This window comes from Nansenia antarctica, assembly GCF_963989245.1.
Source record: "Nansenia antarctica genome assembly, chromosome: 3".
Taxonomy (NCBI): domain Eukaryota; kingdom Metazoa; phylum Chordata; class Actinopteri; order Argentiniformes; family Microstomatidae; genus Nansenia; species Nansenia antarctica.
The window spans coordinates 33,210,655-33,227,406 of record NC_137688.1 but is presented as its reverse complement, the minus strand read 5'-3'; the positions used below and the strand labels follow the sequence as shown (position 1 = coordinate 33,227,406).

Here is a 16,752-nt window from a genome sequence, read left to right as displayed (position 1 = left end):
TAGAGCTTCCTGCTTCCTGTTTAGCTTCAGCCCTACCTGTTTAGCTTCAGCCCTACCTGTTTAGCTTCAGTGCTACCTGTTTAGCTTCAGCCCTACCTGTTTAGCTTCAGTGCTACCTGTTTAGCTTCAGTGCTACCTGTTTAGCTTCAGTGCTACCTGTTTAGCTTCAATGCTACCTGTTTAGCTTCAGTGCTACCTGTTTAGCTTCAGCGCTACCTGTTTAGCATCAGTGCTACCTGTTTAGCATCAGTGTTACCTGTTTAGCTTCAGTGCTACCTGTTTAGCTTCAGCGCTACCTGTTTAGCTTCAGTGCTACCTGTTTAGCATCAGTGCTACCTGTTTAGCTTCAGCGCGTTGCTATACAGTTCCTGTAACGTTTAGCTCCACATGTGACCACTGTACTCCAGCACCAAGCCTTGTGTGGTCCATAAAGTCCATGTTGTGCTGCTGTTGGGTTCGTGTTCTGTTGCCACGTGGACGGAATTCTGTGTCGACTTGCAGCTGTTCAGTCCTAGCTGGAAGTTCTACCGTGTCAGCTAGGCTTCGTTTACATGGCAGTGAAATGTGACCCAAATCCGATTTTTTTTGCCGACATGCGACTCAGGTCTGATTTATGCATGACCGTGGGAACAGCGCAAGTCACGTGAAATCAGACTTTTAAAAATCCGACCTGGGTCGCGTTCAGAGGTGGTATTATATCGGTACATATCTGATATTTAGCAACGGCGCCCCCGTCTGAACTGTCACGTCGCATTTAATGTGACTTTAAGTCACTCTAGAAGGGTTGCCAAATGGGATTGACAATTTCCAGCCTAACCAGTCTATAACCGCTAGATCCAGTAGCCCATTCGGCGGTAACCCGCCCCATCTGGCAACCTTGCACTCTAGACGCACTTGCTCATATCATTGCCGGCTTCCGCTGTACAAAAACTTGAAAATGAAACCGGTTGTAACGTTATGATGTTATCCTATATATGTCATCATCATGTTATCATATATATGTCATCATGTTATCATATATCATAAATCTAGATATACTTGCTGTATACAGAGTACACCTGTATCCTACAAAGAGACTTAGATTTAGATTTAGTAATCAAAAAATTTATTAGACCCCTATACCTTTGTTTCTTTTTATTTTACTACTCAGTTTGTAAAGCATCTTTGAGTGTCTAGAAAAGCGCTAAGTCTAATGTATTATTATTATTATTATGCGCTCCTGTCGTGTACATGCGGGTCTGTTCAGGGCCGTGGAATGTTCACACGGGAGTCAATGTAGGTCAAATATAAGTAATGTGAACTGCCAAACAAAAAAATCGGATCTGTGTAAAAAATCGGAATTGAGCATCAAGACCTGCAGTGTGAACGTAGCCCTAGAGAGGAAGGTACTGCTCTCTGATTGGTTGTCTGCTTGATGATGCTGTCTGTCTGTTGTCTGTCTGTCTGTCTCACTGGGCTTTTTCTTTTCTTTTCCATCTCTCCATCTCGTCTTCCATCTCTTTGGCCACACCCACAACAGGAACAACGGTGGCTTCTGTATATCACCAAGCCCCTCCCACTTCACAATACCAAGCCCCTCCCCCTTCACAATACCAAGTCCCTCCCCCTTCACAGAACCGATCTCCTTCTCCTGCATATCAACCAGTCCCGGCCCCAGTCCAACAGCAAGCCCCGCCCCTATTCCAACAGCAAGCCCCACCCCATGTCCAGCAGCAAGCCCCGTCCCCTGTCCAATACCAAGCCCCACCCCCAGTGCTGCAGCATGTCCCACCCCAATACCAAGCCCCACCCCAAATCCAGCAGCAAGCCCCGCCCCCTGTCCAATACCATGTCCCACCCCCAGTGCAGCAGCAAGCCCCACCCCCTGTCCAATACCATGTCCCACCCCCAGTGCTGCAGCAAGTCCCACCCCAATACCAAGCCCCGCACCCAATCCAACAGCAAGCCCCGCCCACAATCCAGACCCAACCACCACCCCAAGCCCCTGCTCCCAGCCCTGCCCCAACCCCGCCCCTAGCCCCAGCTCCAGCCCCAGCCCCAGCCCCAGCCCCAGCTCCAGCCCCAGTGCCTCCCCCAGCCCCTACCCCTACCCAAGCCCCAGCCCCAACACCAACCCCTACCCCAGCCCCTACCCAAGCCCCAACCCCAGTGCCTACCCCAGCCCCATCCCCTACCCCACCTCCAGCCTCAGCCCCAGCCCCTACCCCATCCCCAGCCCCAACTCCAACCCCTCCTCTAACCCCTACCCCAGCCCCAACACAGACTCCAGGTGTGTCTCACATGTTTCTTTACACTTTTAACGTAGTTCTCTTTTAACATAGTCCCCCCCACCACAAGAACAGCCTCTTTTCTACTAACAGTCTATCCTGTATAGAGCTACATCTGTGGAGGCTGGTGGAGGTAGAAATCGGAGGATGGGCTCATTGTAATCGATGCATTACAATGAGCCTGTCCTCCGATTTCTACCTCCCCTAGCCTCCCCTGAGCTACGTATATAGATACTAATAGGATGTAGACATACTGTGTGGACTCAAGTGTAGTTTTGAACGTCCGGTTTCCCTGAAAGGCCAGATATCAGTTTCCTGTTTTACTGTCTCCATCACCACAAACAACAACAAGATGGCTGCTTTGCTGCAGGTACAAAGAAATAGGAAGTACAATGTACACGATTCATACACATTTCACAGTGAGTGAAAACCGAGTGGGTTTGATGCCAATATTTTCATGACATGTCACATTTGAACAGGCATCAACGGTGCGGTGGACATCGTTCATGTTTGTTTTAGGCAGATCTTGAATACATCTCGAAAAAAGCGACATTGTTGTTGTTTGCGGTGATGGAGGCAAGGCAAAGCAAGTTTATTTTTATAGCATTTCATAAAACAGGTACAGACAGACAGGTACAAACAGTAAGACAGACAAAACTACACTTGTGCACAGTCCATTTCCTTCAGGTGTTCCAGAGTCAGTCATGTATAGAGTACTGTGGATGTGTGATGGTTCTGATCTCTGTCTAAGTACTGTGGTTGATGGTTCTGGTCTGTGTGGATGTGTGATGGTTCTGGTCGTCTGTGTGGGGCTGTGTGATGGTTCTGGTCTCTGTGGCTGTGTGATGGTTCTGGTCTGTGTGGATGTGTGATGGTTCTGGTCTGTGTGTGGATGTGGATGTGTGATGGTTGTGGTCTGTGTGGATGTGATGGTTCTGGTCTGTGTCTGTGTACTGTGGTTGATGGTTCTGGTCTCTGTCTGTTCTCCACCAATAAGATGCCACCACCCTTAAAACCCCCCCTGTTACTGGGAGAAAAGGCAAGTTGTGTGTGTGTGTGTGTGTGTGTGTGTGTGTGTGTGTGTGATGCAGTTTAACTCCATAGTTAGCTCTGTAGTGTGAGTTTCAGCATGGTGTTCTATAGAGAGGATACGGCATGGTGTGTGTGTGTGTGTGTGTGTGTGTGTGTGTGTGTGTGTCATGTGTATTTTCAATGACACACGTACATTACTCTTATCATTTTTAGATTCCCTAACCCACAGTAGAATCGGTTTGGCTATCCTGAGAAATATTAAAGGTATAACATTTGATTACGCTGAAAAGAAAATGCATCCTAGCCTGCAGTAGCACAGACTGGCCTGCAGAGGGCCTAGTAGTGCTTTAGTTTGAGTAACGTCTCACGCAGGAGATGCACGCTGGCCGTTACTGAAGCTTAATGATGTCTCAGCCAGGGGAGGCTGGTGGAGGTAGACATCAGAGGCCGGGCTCATTGTAATCCATGGAAAGCAGTGAGGAGTTGTATCACATACGTGTGTTCCATAATATTCCTTATTCCATTCCGTACGTTAAATTGAGCCCGTCCTCCAATTTCTACCTCCATGTGCGTGTGTGTGTGTGTGCGCGCGTGCACGCTTGTGCTTGTGCGTGCAAGCTCGTACGCGTGTGTGTGTGTGCACGCTTTTGCTTGTGTGTGCCTGCATGTGTGTGTGCGCTTGCATGCTCCTGCTTGTGTGTGTGTGTGTTACTCTGACGTGACGATCCTCTCTCTGTGATGTGTGTGTGTGTGTATGTGTGTGTGTGTGTGTGTGCGTGTGCATGTGTGTGTGTTACTCTGTGACGTGACGGTCCTCTCTCTGTGGGGTGTGTGTGTGTGTGTGTGCGTGTGTGTGTGTGTGTGCGTGTGTGTGTGTGTGTGTGTGTGTGCGTGCGTGTGTGTGTGTGTGTCAGAGGTCACATGGGAGGACCAGCAGAAGAAGGCTAGCGGTTCGATACCAGCTAGCCCCGCCCCGTCGCGGCCAGGTACCAGTTAGCGTTAGCGTGTGTCTGACCCCTGTAGCAGCCGTGGGGTCGCGACCCTTCAACCCTTCAACCCTGTAGTCGTGACCCTTCAACCCTTCGGTGCCGGAGGTGTCTGTCTGTGTCAGACGATAGACTGAGCTGCTACTTGTCTCCAGGCAGTTGTCATGGTTACCCTGTTTCCCCTCACACACACACACATACACGCACACACTCAATCTCCTCATTTCTGAAAGCTTATCTTTTTAGCTCCTCTAGTTGCATGTAGAGTCTCTCTGTCAGCCAGTCTGCCCTGGCCTCTCCTCAACCACGTCACGGGTCATGTGATGTCTGTCGCGGGTCATGCGATGTCTGTGTCATGTGATGTCTTGTTTACATTTTCACTTGTTTGTTTTGTGGTGTTTGTTGTCTTCTGTCATCACCGTCATCTGACTAGCTGAGGAGTCACTGCCACCCGATGGGGACCAAGGTATGGTGGCTCATCCCTCTCTCCTCTCCTCCTCCACTGTGTCTCATCCATCCCTCTCTCCTCTCCTCCTACACTGTGTCTCATCCATCCCTCTCTCCTCTCCTCCTTTTTTATCCCCCTCTTCCAGTGGGTGTGATGTTGCTGTGCTCTTGAGGGCTGTCTCAGTGTGTGTGTGTGCGTGCTGGGGTAGGTGTGTGTGGTGTGGTAGTTGTGTGTGTGGTGGGGTAGGTGTGTGTGATGTGGTAGGTGTGAGTGGTGTGTGCGGTGTGTGTGGTGTGGTAGTTGTGTGTGTGATGTGGTAGGTGTGTGTGGTGTGTGTGGTAGGTGTGTGTGGTGTGTGTGCTGGGGTAGGTGTGTGGTAGGTGTGTGTGGTAGGTGTGTTAGGTTCCAGCACCCTGACCTACAGGATGTGTGAGTTTAAGGCCTGAGAGAGTTCATACAGTAAGGTTGTTTAATGAGAGAGTTCACACAGTAAGGTTGTTTAATGAGAGAGTTCACACAGTAAGGTTGTTTAATGAGAGAGTTCACACAGTAAGGTTGTTTAGTGAGAGAGTTCACACAGTACGGTTGTTTAATGAGAGAGTTCACACAGTACGGTTGTTTAATGAGAGAGTTCATACAGTAAGATTGTTTAATGAGAGAGTTCACACAGTAAGGTTGTTTAATGAGAGAGTTCACACAGTAAGGTTGTTTAGTGAGAGAGTTCACACAGTAAGGTTGTTTAATGAGAGAGTTCACACAGTAAGGTTGTTTAATGAGAGAGTTCACACAGTACGGTTGTTTAATGACTGAGACACACACACACACACAAACACACGCACGTGCACACACATCCATGCATGCACGAAGACACACTCACACACACACACTCACACAAACGCAGGCACGTACACACACACACACACACACACATTTTAAATGCTTTATTTATGTCCACTTAAATGTACAATATCTAAAGGACATAAATACTATCAGTGTACACACCTGGGTTTCCGTTAACCGGCAATTGCCGGTCTTTGTCCGGTAAAATTTGGTGAAGTCCGACAAATTGAAAAGTCGTCGGACATATTGTCCGGTGAAAATAATTCCCTTTGAATACAATTCGCTAAAGCTGGCTGGGTGCGTTCGTAAACACGCTCTGGAAATCCGATCAGCACTCGCGGAACGCCTCTCGTCCAATCGAACGACTCGGTCGCTCTGTGACATCGAAGCCAGCGTGCGCTCCGGCGCTCTCAGAGCGTGTTTACGAACGCACCCCTAGAAGTTTCCAGCCAGCTAGCTGAAGCTGCTACACACACCAGAGCCATGGCGACCGAACGGCAAGTTAAACAACATACTATAAAAGTGACATTGTTTTACTCATTACTCATACGTTTGTTGTCATTCGGCGGTGCTAATAGTCGCTTTCTTTTTTAATTTATTTAATTTATTTTATTTTAGCAGTTTCCCCGAAAGTTAAGTGTTTGTTTTTATATCACTATTTGCACTTCTGGTTAGATGCTAAACTGCATTTTGTTGTCTGGTACTTGTACTCTGCAATGACAATAAAGTTGAATCTCACCTAATCTAATCTAATCTAATCTAAAATAATCTAAAATAATCCCATCACTATTACTCCCTATTTTCATCAGTGTTTCAATCCTTGAATCTGTGATGGAAATCAAGCAAAGCCACTTCAAGTCTCCCCACCACTGACAGCGCTGGGTGTGCCTTTCCTTACACTCTCGGTTATTCCCTGTGGATTTAAAAAAACGGTGTTTTGGTTTCTATAATGTGGTCTATTCTCAGTGTTGACGAGCAACTCAGGGGGCTTTGAGATGGCTAACAGCTAATTAAAGGAGTAATTCCACTCAAAAGGGTAGAAGTAAGCTGACTGTCTGTCTGTCTGTCTGTCTGTCTATCTGTCTGTCTGTCTGTCTGTCTGTCTGTCTGTCTGTCTGTCTGTCTCTCTGTCAGTGTGCTGGACTACCTATGACTTCCATGGTACCTGGGAACGCGTTGTCGGAGAGAAACGCCCTCTGTACAAAGGACCTACTGACCAAAATCCCTGTTCCCCGTAGCCTACATGCTTGCACTGTTACTGTTCAATAAAATGTTATACATCTAGACATTGTGGTATTTCTTTATATACGTATCCCAGACTGCCTATCAATTGTTTCTCAATAAACAGTTATGTTCTTCCCATTGTCATACTCCCGAGCTAAACGAAATGCCTTCCCAACCAGCGAGACTTATAGAAATGACGTTGTTTTATTGATTTAAAAAAAAAAAAAAAGGGTAAAACTGTAAAGAGAAAATAGAAAACTCACATTAATCCCAAACAATTTAACAAACTTCAGTTAACGTAATGTGGAGTCCGTTCATTGATCGATGCTGTCTGTTCAGTTCCCAGTGAGGCGCCCGTTCAGCGCTGGACCCGTTCAGCGCTGGATTTGACGCATGGCATAGCGCGCATGCGTCAAATCATGTTATATTATTATATATTATATAGCTCGCATCTAATCGTATCGGATGAGAAATAGACATTAAATGGCATATATAGGCCGCTACACAACAGTAATCACCGCGACAAACAGCTATATTAGATTTGGAGGAAAAAAATATATGATTTTGAAATTTTTTTTTTTATTATATTTTAATATGATGACCGGAATATATCACGTTTGTCCGGTAAATCGAATTCTTCCCGGACACGATGTCCGACGGCAAATTTTTCTAACGGAAACCCTGGTACACACACACACACACACACATGTTTCCTCTCAGGCTCCCTGTAGGGCAACAGGAGAGGATTCTAGTCGGACAGACGGTATATTATTCACCTGCAATGATTATGATGTTTAGTTGATTCACTTACTTTAGGCAGATTATTTACTTATTGTAAGATCGTCTGCTCCAGGACTCAAAGAGGAGCAGGCTGGGTAAAACCATGCTGTGGATGAGTCTCATCCCCTGGATGAGGTCTGTGGATGAGGTCTGTGGATGAGGTCTGTGGATGAGGTCTGTGGATGAGGTCTGTGGATGAGGTCTGTGGATGGGGTCTGTGGATGAGGTCTGTGGATGAGGTCTGTGGATGAGGTCTGTGGATGAGGTCTGTGGATGAGGTCTGTGGATGAGGTCTGTGGATGGGGCCTGTCGATGAGGTCTGTGGATGAGGTCTGTGGATGAGGTCTGTGGCTGAGGTCTGTGGATGAGGTCTGTGGATGAGGTCTGTGGATGGGGTCTGTGGATGAGGTCTGTGGATGAGGTCTGTGGATGAGGTCTGTGGATGAGGTCTGTGGATGAGGTCTGTGAATGAGGTCTGTGGATGAGGTCTGTGGATGGGGCCTGTCGATGAGGTCTGTGGATGAGGTCTGTGGATGGGGCCTGTGGATGGGGCCTGTGGATGAGGTCTGTGGATGAGGTCTGTGGATGAGGCCTGAGTCAGTTCCGTCAAGGAGCAGGTGTTTCACAGGATCACTGGCGGGTATTCCATCAACGTCCCTGAAAAAAAATCCAGTCTTATTTTGATAAATCTTGGGAGACTTATCAAAAATAAGCCTGGATTTTCCTTTAGCGATGTTGATGGAATACCCCCCTGGTCTAGCAGACGCTGTCTGATCTGTGGTTGTTGTAACAATGGTTTTGAGAGAACTGGAATTTCTCAATCAAGGTTTTTTTTGGTAAACAGTCTGAAAATGGATTGCATAGCATGGAAATGCATAGCATGGAAATACAGAGGCGGTATTCAAAACTCCCATCGGATTATCTCTCTTTGCATCTATTAGAAATATTACGGTAAAGATGGCCAACTTTGTCCCCAATTTACCAATGTGTGCAACTACACATTAGGGCCCATTGTAGTTATTGTGCTAGGAAACCAACTAGCCAGCCTACCGCCCCCTAGCGGTGGGATGTGTGTGGTGATAGTGGATTGGATAAAAGCATCAGCTAAATGTATTATTAATAAATGCATATATTATTATTATTATTATTATTAACTTCTCCTGTCTCTCTGCAGGTGCTATGAAGGAGCCGTCCAAGGTGAGTACACCTCCCTCTCCTCTAAAGCTGCTACTGCATGGGGAACAATGTGTGTGTCTGTCAGGGGAGGCTGGTGGAGGTAGAGACAGAAGGTACAGACAGAAGGAATGCTATCACACACGCTGAGTTTGCAATTTAGCTCAAAGTATGTGTATTTTAGGCGATACATTCTATTTTCTTGGCGCGCACACACACACACACACACACACACAGATAGAGACAGTGTGCACATAGATTATGTCATCAAGGTTTGTCTCTAAGTGCCAGTGTGAGTTGTTATGGTAACAGAACTGAAGAGAGGCAGAGACAAGCCTTCGGAAGGCCGTTCTGCGGTGTGTGACGTGCGTCCTGTCACAGTGTGTAGGGTAGCTAACAACCACAGTGTGTATTGTATCTACACAACCACAGTGTGTATTGTATCTACACAACCACAGTGTGTATTGTAGCTACACAACCACAGTGTGTAAGGTAGCTACACAACCACAGTGTGTAGGGTAGCTATACAACCACAGTGTGTATTGTAGCTACACAACCACAGTGTGTAGGGTAGCTACACAACCACAGTGTGTATTGTAGCTACACAACCACAGTGTGTAGGGTAGCTAACAACCACAGTGTGTAGGGTAGCTAACAACCACAGTGTGTAGGGTAGCTAACAACCACAGTGTGTAGGGTAACTAACAACCACAGTGTGTATTGTAGCTACACAACCACAGTGTGTAGGGTAGCTAACAACCACAGTGTGTAGGGTAGCTAACAACCACAGTGTGTACGGTAGCTAACAACCACAGTGTGTAGGGTAGCTACACAACCACAGTGTGTATTGTAGCTACACAACCACAGTGTGTATTGTAGCTACACAACCACAGTGTGTATTGTAGCTACACAACCACAGTGTGTACGGTAGCTACACAACCACAGTGTTTAGGGTAGCTACACAACCACAGTGTGTAGGGTAGCTACACAACCACAGTGTTTGGCTTCACCTCCAGGACTCTGACAGACAGACAGCCCCCCCCCCCCCCCTCTGGTACTGGGGGCCGTGGCCTCCTGACCTCTGCGTGTTCTGACTCACAGATGAACTGTGATATTGTCTCTCACAGGGGAGGCTGGTGGAGGTAGAAATCGGAGGACGGGCTCATTGGTCTCAAACATTCTTCATTCCGTTCCGAGGATTGCAATGAGCCCGTCCTCTGATGTCTACCACCCCCAGCCTCCTCAGGCCTCCCCTAGCCTCCCCTGACCTCCCCATAGCCTCCTCCAGCCTTCCCTAGCCTCCCCCGACCTCCCCTAGCGTCCTCCAGCCTCCTCCAGCCTCCCCCGGCCTCCCCCAGCCTCCTCCAGCCTCCCCCAGCCTCCCCCGGCCTCCCCCAGCCTCCCCCAGCCTCCCCCGGCCTCCCCCGGCCTCCTCCAGGTGTGTGGTGTTAACGGCGTATGCGTGCCTCTCCCAGCAGCTCCCGTTGCGCGGCTCGGACAACGCCTCCACCAAGTCGTCGGACAGCGACGTCAGCGACGTGTCGGCCATGTCCAGCGCCTCGCGCCTCAGCAGCACCAGCTACATGTCCGTCCAATCAGAGAGGGCCAAGGGCACGCGCAAGATGAGGTAGGACCCGCCCCCCCCCCTAACCCCCCCCTTCACGTTCCCTGAGGTCGACACTTTTACGCGACGCTGCTCCTGTGTTCCTGTGTAATAACAGTGTTGTTACTGTGTTGTTCTAGTGTTATTACTGTGTTATTACACTGGTATAGAGCAGTGTGTTGTGATCCTGTCCCTCTCTGGGCCTCCTGGGGGATCCCTCCCGCCCTCTGAAGAGGGGCCTGGAGTTTGTCCTCACAGGGAGACAGGGCTGGGGGTCAGTACAGGAAGTTCCCAATTCCCGTGACACATTCCCACCATGCTTTCTCAACGGGGAGGATGTGTGTCTGGAATGTCAGTTTACTACCTGAAATTCAGTGGATTGAGATGGAACCGAGCCAAAAGACTGGCCACAAGCCACATGGTCAGGAAAATGTTTTATAAACATGGTGACCTGGTAGTCAGGGTGAACTGGTAGTCATGGTGACCTGGTAGTCATGGTGGAATCCTGGTGTATGTCCTGTTCACCTGGGGGATCCTGGTGTGTGTCCTGTCTGTCTGTCTGTCTGTCTCTCTGTCTGTCTGTCTCTCCGTCTGTCTGTCTGTCTGTTTGTCTAGGTGAGAATGCTCTTTATTCACGGTCACCTATAACTGCCTCTCCTCTCCTCCTCCACTCCTCTCCTTTTTCTGCCTCTCTCTTCCTCTGTTTTCTTTTGCATGCTTCCTTTCTTGCCATTGTTGGGTCTCCAGCCGCTCTGAGGCCATGGAGGGGGAAGGGGAGGGGGGAGGGGGAGGGGGAGGAGGAGGGGGGGGAGGAGGGGGAGGAGAAGCGGGAGATGCGGCACAGGCCCCAGTGGCAGAGGAAGTGGCTGGGACGTCGGGTGGTGGGAGTGAAGGGGGAGCGGGAGGTGGAGGGGGAGGGGGAGGGGGACTGGGAGGGGGAGGGGGTTCGGTGGGAGGGGACACGACAGGGTCTGAGGGAGAGGAACTGGTGGAGGAGGAGGTGGAGGAAAAGAAACCAGCCAATGATACCAGGTAAAATATTAACTAGTACCATAACTAGTATTAACTAGTACCCTAACTAGTATTAACTAGTACCATACCTAGTATTAACTAGTACCCTAACTAGTATTAACTAGTACCATAACTAGTATTAACTAGTACCATAACTAGTATTAACTAGTACCCTAACTAGTATTAACTATTACCCTAACTAGTATTAACTAGTACCATAACTAGTATTAACTAGTACCATACCTAGTATTAACTAGTACCCTAACTAGTATTAACTAGTACCCTAACTAGTATTAACTAGTACCATAACCAGTAATAACTAATACCTAGTATTAACTAGTACATACCTCTCCTCCCCTCCTCCCCTCCTCTCCTCCTCCCCACCTCCCCTCCCCACCTCCTCTCCTCCTCTCCCCTCCTCTCCTCCCCTCCCCCCTCTCCTCCACTCCTCTCCCCCCCTCCCTCCTCTCCTCCTCCCCTCCTCTCCTCCTCCCCTCCTCCCCTCCTCTCCTCCTCCCCACCTCCTCTCCTCCCCTCCCCCCCCCCCTCCCTCTCCGTGGCTGACAGTGCCTTTGCGTCCCCTCTGACCCTCAGGCAGGCGGGCGGCAGCGCCAACCTCCAGAAGTCGTCCAGCGTGGGCGGGGAGATCTGCTCGCTGGGCCGCAACGACGACGACGACGACGACAGGAAGCGGCGCTCCAGCTTCGGCGCCAAGATGGCTGCCATGGTGGGCCTGGGGAAGAAGAGCCAGAGCGCCTCGCAGCTCAACCCCGAGGGTGAGTACACACACACACACACACACGAGCGAGCGCACGCACACACAAGCGAGCGTGAGCGGGCGTACATACGCGCACAACTCACACTTCGGGATATGCCTCTGGTTGCTAGGTAACTTTAGCAGACGCCTTTATCCAAAGCGACTTACAACAAATACATTTGACTAAGTAAGTGAATCATCTGTCCACCAGTCACAGCAGGAGAAAGTCATCTATGCTCAGGCCTGGGGCCACTGGCAGCCGTCGTGCTAGAAGAAGGACAGATAAAATAAAAATGAAAATAAATAAATTACACATACACACACACATATAATAGACAGAACACCTACAGCTCTGGAGAACATGAAGAGACCACTGCAACATGATCAGTTTCTCTGATTGAGTGTTTGAGTAAAATGAATATTTCAGTACTAACATCTCTCCCCTCTCCCCCTTACAGAGGAGGAGGGGAAGAAGAAGATCATCCGCCTGCCCATCCAGAGGAGCGTAGAGACGGGATTGGCCATCGAGTTCAAGAGCAGGATGACCCGCCAGCCCAGCCGGGAGTCAGCTGACCCTGACGCCGAGGCCAAGCCTGGAGCGTAGGTCACGCCCCTCCCATCCTCCTCTCCCTCTCTCTCTCTCTCTGTCCCATCCTCCTCTCCCTCTCTCCCTCTCTCTCTCTCTCTCTGTCCAAGCCTGGAGCGTAGGTCACGCCCCTCCCATCCTCCTCTCCCTCTCTCTCTCTCTGTCCCATCCTCCTCTCCCTCTCTCTCTCTCTCTCTCCAAGCCTGGAGCATAGGTCACACCTATCCCATCCTCCTCTCCCTCTCTCTCTCTCTCTGTCCCATCCTCCTCTCCCTCTCTCTCTCTCTGTCCAAGCCTGGAGCGTAGGTCACGCCCCTCCTTCATCACATCTCGCCTTCATCACGCCATCTTCCTCCTCCTCTCGTACTCCATTCCATCACCTGCCTTCGCCTCTCTCTCCCTGTCCCATCCTTCTCTCCTTCTCTCTCTCTCTCTCTCCCTCTCCCATCCTCCCTCTCTCTCTCTCTGTCTCTGTCCCATCCTCCTCTCCCTCTCTCGCTCTGTCCCACCCTCCTCTCCCTCTCTCTCCCTCTGTCCCATCCTCCTCTCTGTCCCATCCTCCTCTCTCTCTCTCCCTCTCTCACTCTTTCTCTCTCTCTCTCTCTCCCTCTATCCCATCCTCCTCTCTCTGTCTCTCTCTCTCTCTCTATCCCATCCTCCTCTCTCTGTCTCTCTCTCTCTCTCTATCCCATCCTCCTCTCTCTGTCTCTCTCTCTCTCAGTCCCACCCTCCTCTCCCCCCCTCTCTCCCATCCTGTTCTCTATTTCTTCTGAGGTATAAAGTGAGTCTCCGGGACTCCGGGATGAGTTAGTAGGATCAGAGTGATTGACAGTGAGGATGACCAATCACAGACGTCCTCACTCTCTTCTCCTAGCCTCATCTTCCCAGGCGTGCGGATCACGTCTGACAAACACTTCACTGAGTTCCTGGAAGGTTTGGGCCCCGCCCAGCTGGCCGGGAGACAGACTCTGGCCACGCCCCCTATGGGTAAGCTCCGCCCCTCCCTCCCCAGTTGTCCTGTCTAATGCTCCCTACCGTAGTCATGGTTACCACACAGACACAGGAGCAACCAAGCCAGTCATTTACCAAACAGATTGTCATGTTGCCTTTGTGTTGTTATTGTGACCTGCAGGTGACATTCAGATCAAAGTTAAATGTTGTCTGTGTGTTGTAGTTGTGACTAAAGTTAAATGTTGTCTGTTTGTTGTCGTTGTGACTAAAGTTAAATGTTGTCTGTGTGTTGTAGTTGTGACTAAAGTTAAATGTTGTCTGTGTGTTGTAGTTGTGACTAAAGTTAAATGTTGTCTGTGTGTTGTAATTGTGAATGAATGAATGAATGAATGAATGAATGAATAAATGAATGAATGAATGAATGAATGAATGAATGAATGAATGAATGAATGAATGAATGAATGAATGAATGAATGAATGAATGAATGATGAATGAATGAATGGTCTTTATTGTCATTGCTATAGTACAGGTACCAAACAACGAAATTTAGGAGGGGTGGCTCCCCTGGTGTTAGGAAAGAAGAAAAAAAAACACAAGAAGGGAAGGAGCTGGTTTACATAAATAAAGGCTATGTACACTATCCACTATACTATACTGTACAGATAGACGACTAGGGTTGTCATATTGCACATAGTGTTGCACAGAGGGTTGTAATTGTGACTAAAGTTAAATGTTGTCAGTGTATTGTAATTGGGACCTGCAGGTGACATTCAGATCGGCATGGTGTACAGGAAGGAACGTCTGGATGTTGAGGTCATCAGAGCCCGTGGCCTTGTGGGTAAACAAGGCAACAAGCAGACGCCAGGTGAGTGTGTAGAGTCCAGAGCAGGTCAGTGTCTAGAGCCCAGAGCAGGTCAGTGTCTAGAGCCCAGAGCAGGTCAGTGTGTAGAGCCCAGAGCAGGTCAGTGTGTAGAGCCCAGAGCCGGTCAGTGTGTAGATCACAGAGCAGGTCAGTGTGTAGAGCCCAGAGCAGGTCAGTGTGTAGATCACAGAGCAGGTCAGTCTGTAGAGCCCAGAGCAGGTCAGTGTGTAGAGCCCAGAGCAGGTCAGTGTGTAGAGCCCAGAGCAGGTCAGTGTGTAGAGCCCAGAGCAGGTCAGTGTGTAGTAGATCATAGAGCAGGTTATCCCCAGCTGATTCAACTTTTTTTTAAAGGGGCAATCTGGGATTGGTACATCCATATATGGATGTTTAAATAATGATATACAGTATAGCCATCGATTCTTGAAGAATATAACTAATAAATAAATGCCTCATGAGCTTAGTTCAGCAGTCGTACAGACTGAAGACCCTGAGGAGTTGACTGTATTATAACCAGACTGAGGAGTTGACTGTATTCTAATCTGACCAAACGTGTTAGAGCTGGGATGGAATAAAAAAACTCCACACCCAGTGGCTCTTTGAGGCAGTGGTTGGAACGCCTCTCCCCCCGCCCCGCCCCGCCCCCTGCCCCTAGACCATCGACCACAACACTAGTCACTTCTACACTGACAACCGGTGTCCTTCATCTCTCTTCTCTCCGAAGCGCCCTAAGTTAAAGTGTACTTCTCCCTTCTCCCTTCTCCCTTCTCCTTTTTCCTCTCTCCGAAGCGCCCTAAGTTAAAGTGTACTTCTCCCTTCTCCCTTCTCCCCTCTCCTCTCTCTGAAGCGCCCTATGTTAAAGTGTACTTGATGGACAACGGCAAGTGCTTAGTGAAGAAGAAGACCAGGCTGGCCAGGAAGACCCTGGACCCCCTCTACCAGCAGCAGCTGCAGTTTGAGGAAAGCCCAGAGGGCAAAGTGTTACAGGTACCACAGAACTGGAGGGCTCATAAGTGTGTCATAAGAGTGTGTAAGTGTCATATGAGTGTGTGTCATAGTATGTGTCATATGAGTGTGTAAGTGTCAAGTGTGTGTCATATGAGTGTGTAAGTGTCATATAGTGTGTAAGTGTCATATACGTGTGTGTCCTATGAGTGTGTAAGTGTCATATACGTGTGTGTCAGATAAATGAGTGTATGAGTGTGTGTCATGAGTGTGTAAGTATATAAGTGTAAGTGTCATGTGAGTAATATGTGTTTCTGTGCTTGTACAGATCATCGTGTGGGGAGACTACGGGCGCATGGACCACAAGTCCTTCATGGGAGCTGCTCAGATCCTACTGGACGATCTAGACTTGTCCAACATGGTGATTGGCTGGTTCAAGCTCTTTCCGCCCACCTCATTGGTGGACCCAACCCTGGCCCCTTTAACTAGTAAAGCAGCACTCGAAAGCCAACTCAACGCTCGGTCGTAGCGCATCCAAGGACAGCTAGCGTCGTCGTTATAGCAACCAGCGAGGGGGGGAGGTAAACTAACGGTTCCGGCCGCCGTCCGGGCCACGTCCCCGTCGCCCCCGGTTACACTGCATGCTTGATGTCGTGTGTTCTGAGCCCGTAATAGAAGGGAAGGCTGGAGGGTGGGGCGTCAGTGGCGCCCCCTGCCTGGCCACGCACAGGAACAGCACCCTCCCCTCCGTGGGACGGGACAGAAGGAGCAGGCACAGGAGGAGGAGGAGGAGGAGGAGGAAGGCCTGGGTCAGCGGAGGAGAGGAATTAAGTGACTAACTAACTAGATGATCAGTCTAGATTCAAGCCATGATGGAGAGAACGAGAAAGAGAGGAGAGAGAGAGAGAGAGAGAGAGAGAGAGAGAGAGAGAGAGAGAGAGAAAAAAAAGAATCCTACTGAGAATGAGAAGTGAATGATGAGTTCTACAGAAGCCCTGTTATTGTCTTTCTGAACGTTAGTTTACTTGTTTTTGTTTATTTTCTGTCGTTGTACCGGAGGGATGTTTGTGGTAAGACCCCTTCAGACCAGTACAGACCAGTACAGACCAGTACAGACCACTACATACCAGTACAGACCAATACAGACCCCTACATACCCCTACAGACCAGTACATACCAGTACAGACCCCAACATACCAGTACAGACCAGTACAGTCCCCTACATACCTCTACATACCCTTACAGACCAGTACAGACCAGTGCATACCCCTACAGACCAATACATACCC

At 49.2% G+C, this 16,752-nt stretch overlaps 1 protein-coding gene across 1 annotated transcript in view; it reads left to right on the top strand.

The window, feature by feature from the left end:
- rims2b (regulating synaptic membrane exocytosis 2b) overlaps positions 1 to 15,992 on the top strand; it is a gene marked incomplete at both ends in the record, with an annotated part of 93,800 nt that extends 77,808 nt beyond the window's left edge. Inside the window, 8 exons of the mRNA XM_080527182.1 lie at positions 1,892 to 2,094; positions 10,229 to 10,377; positions 11,932 to 12,140; positions 12,580 to 12,721; positions 13,582 to 13,694; positions 14,423 to 14,524; positions 15,366 to 15,505; positions 15,792 to 15,992. Of these exons, the coding sequence (XP_080383308.1) occupies positions 1,892 to 2,094; positions 10,229 to 10,377; positions 11,932 to 12,140; positions 12,580 to 12,721; positions 13,582 to 13,694; positions 14,423 to 14,524; positions 15,366 to 15,505; positions 15,792 to 15,992 (1,259 nt within the window). The remainder of the gene's footprint in view (positions 1 to 1,891; positions 2,095 to 10,228; positions 10,378 to 11,931; positions 12,141 to 12,579; positions 12,722 to 13,581; positions 13,695 to 14,422; positions 14,525 to 15,365; positions 15,506 to 15,791) is intronic.
- Between the last annotated feature and the right edge of the window lie 760 nt (positions 15,993 to 16,752).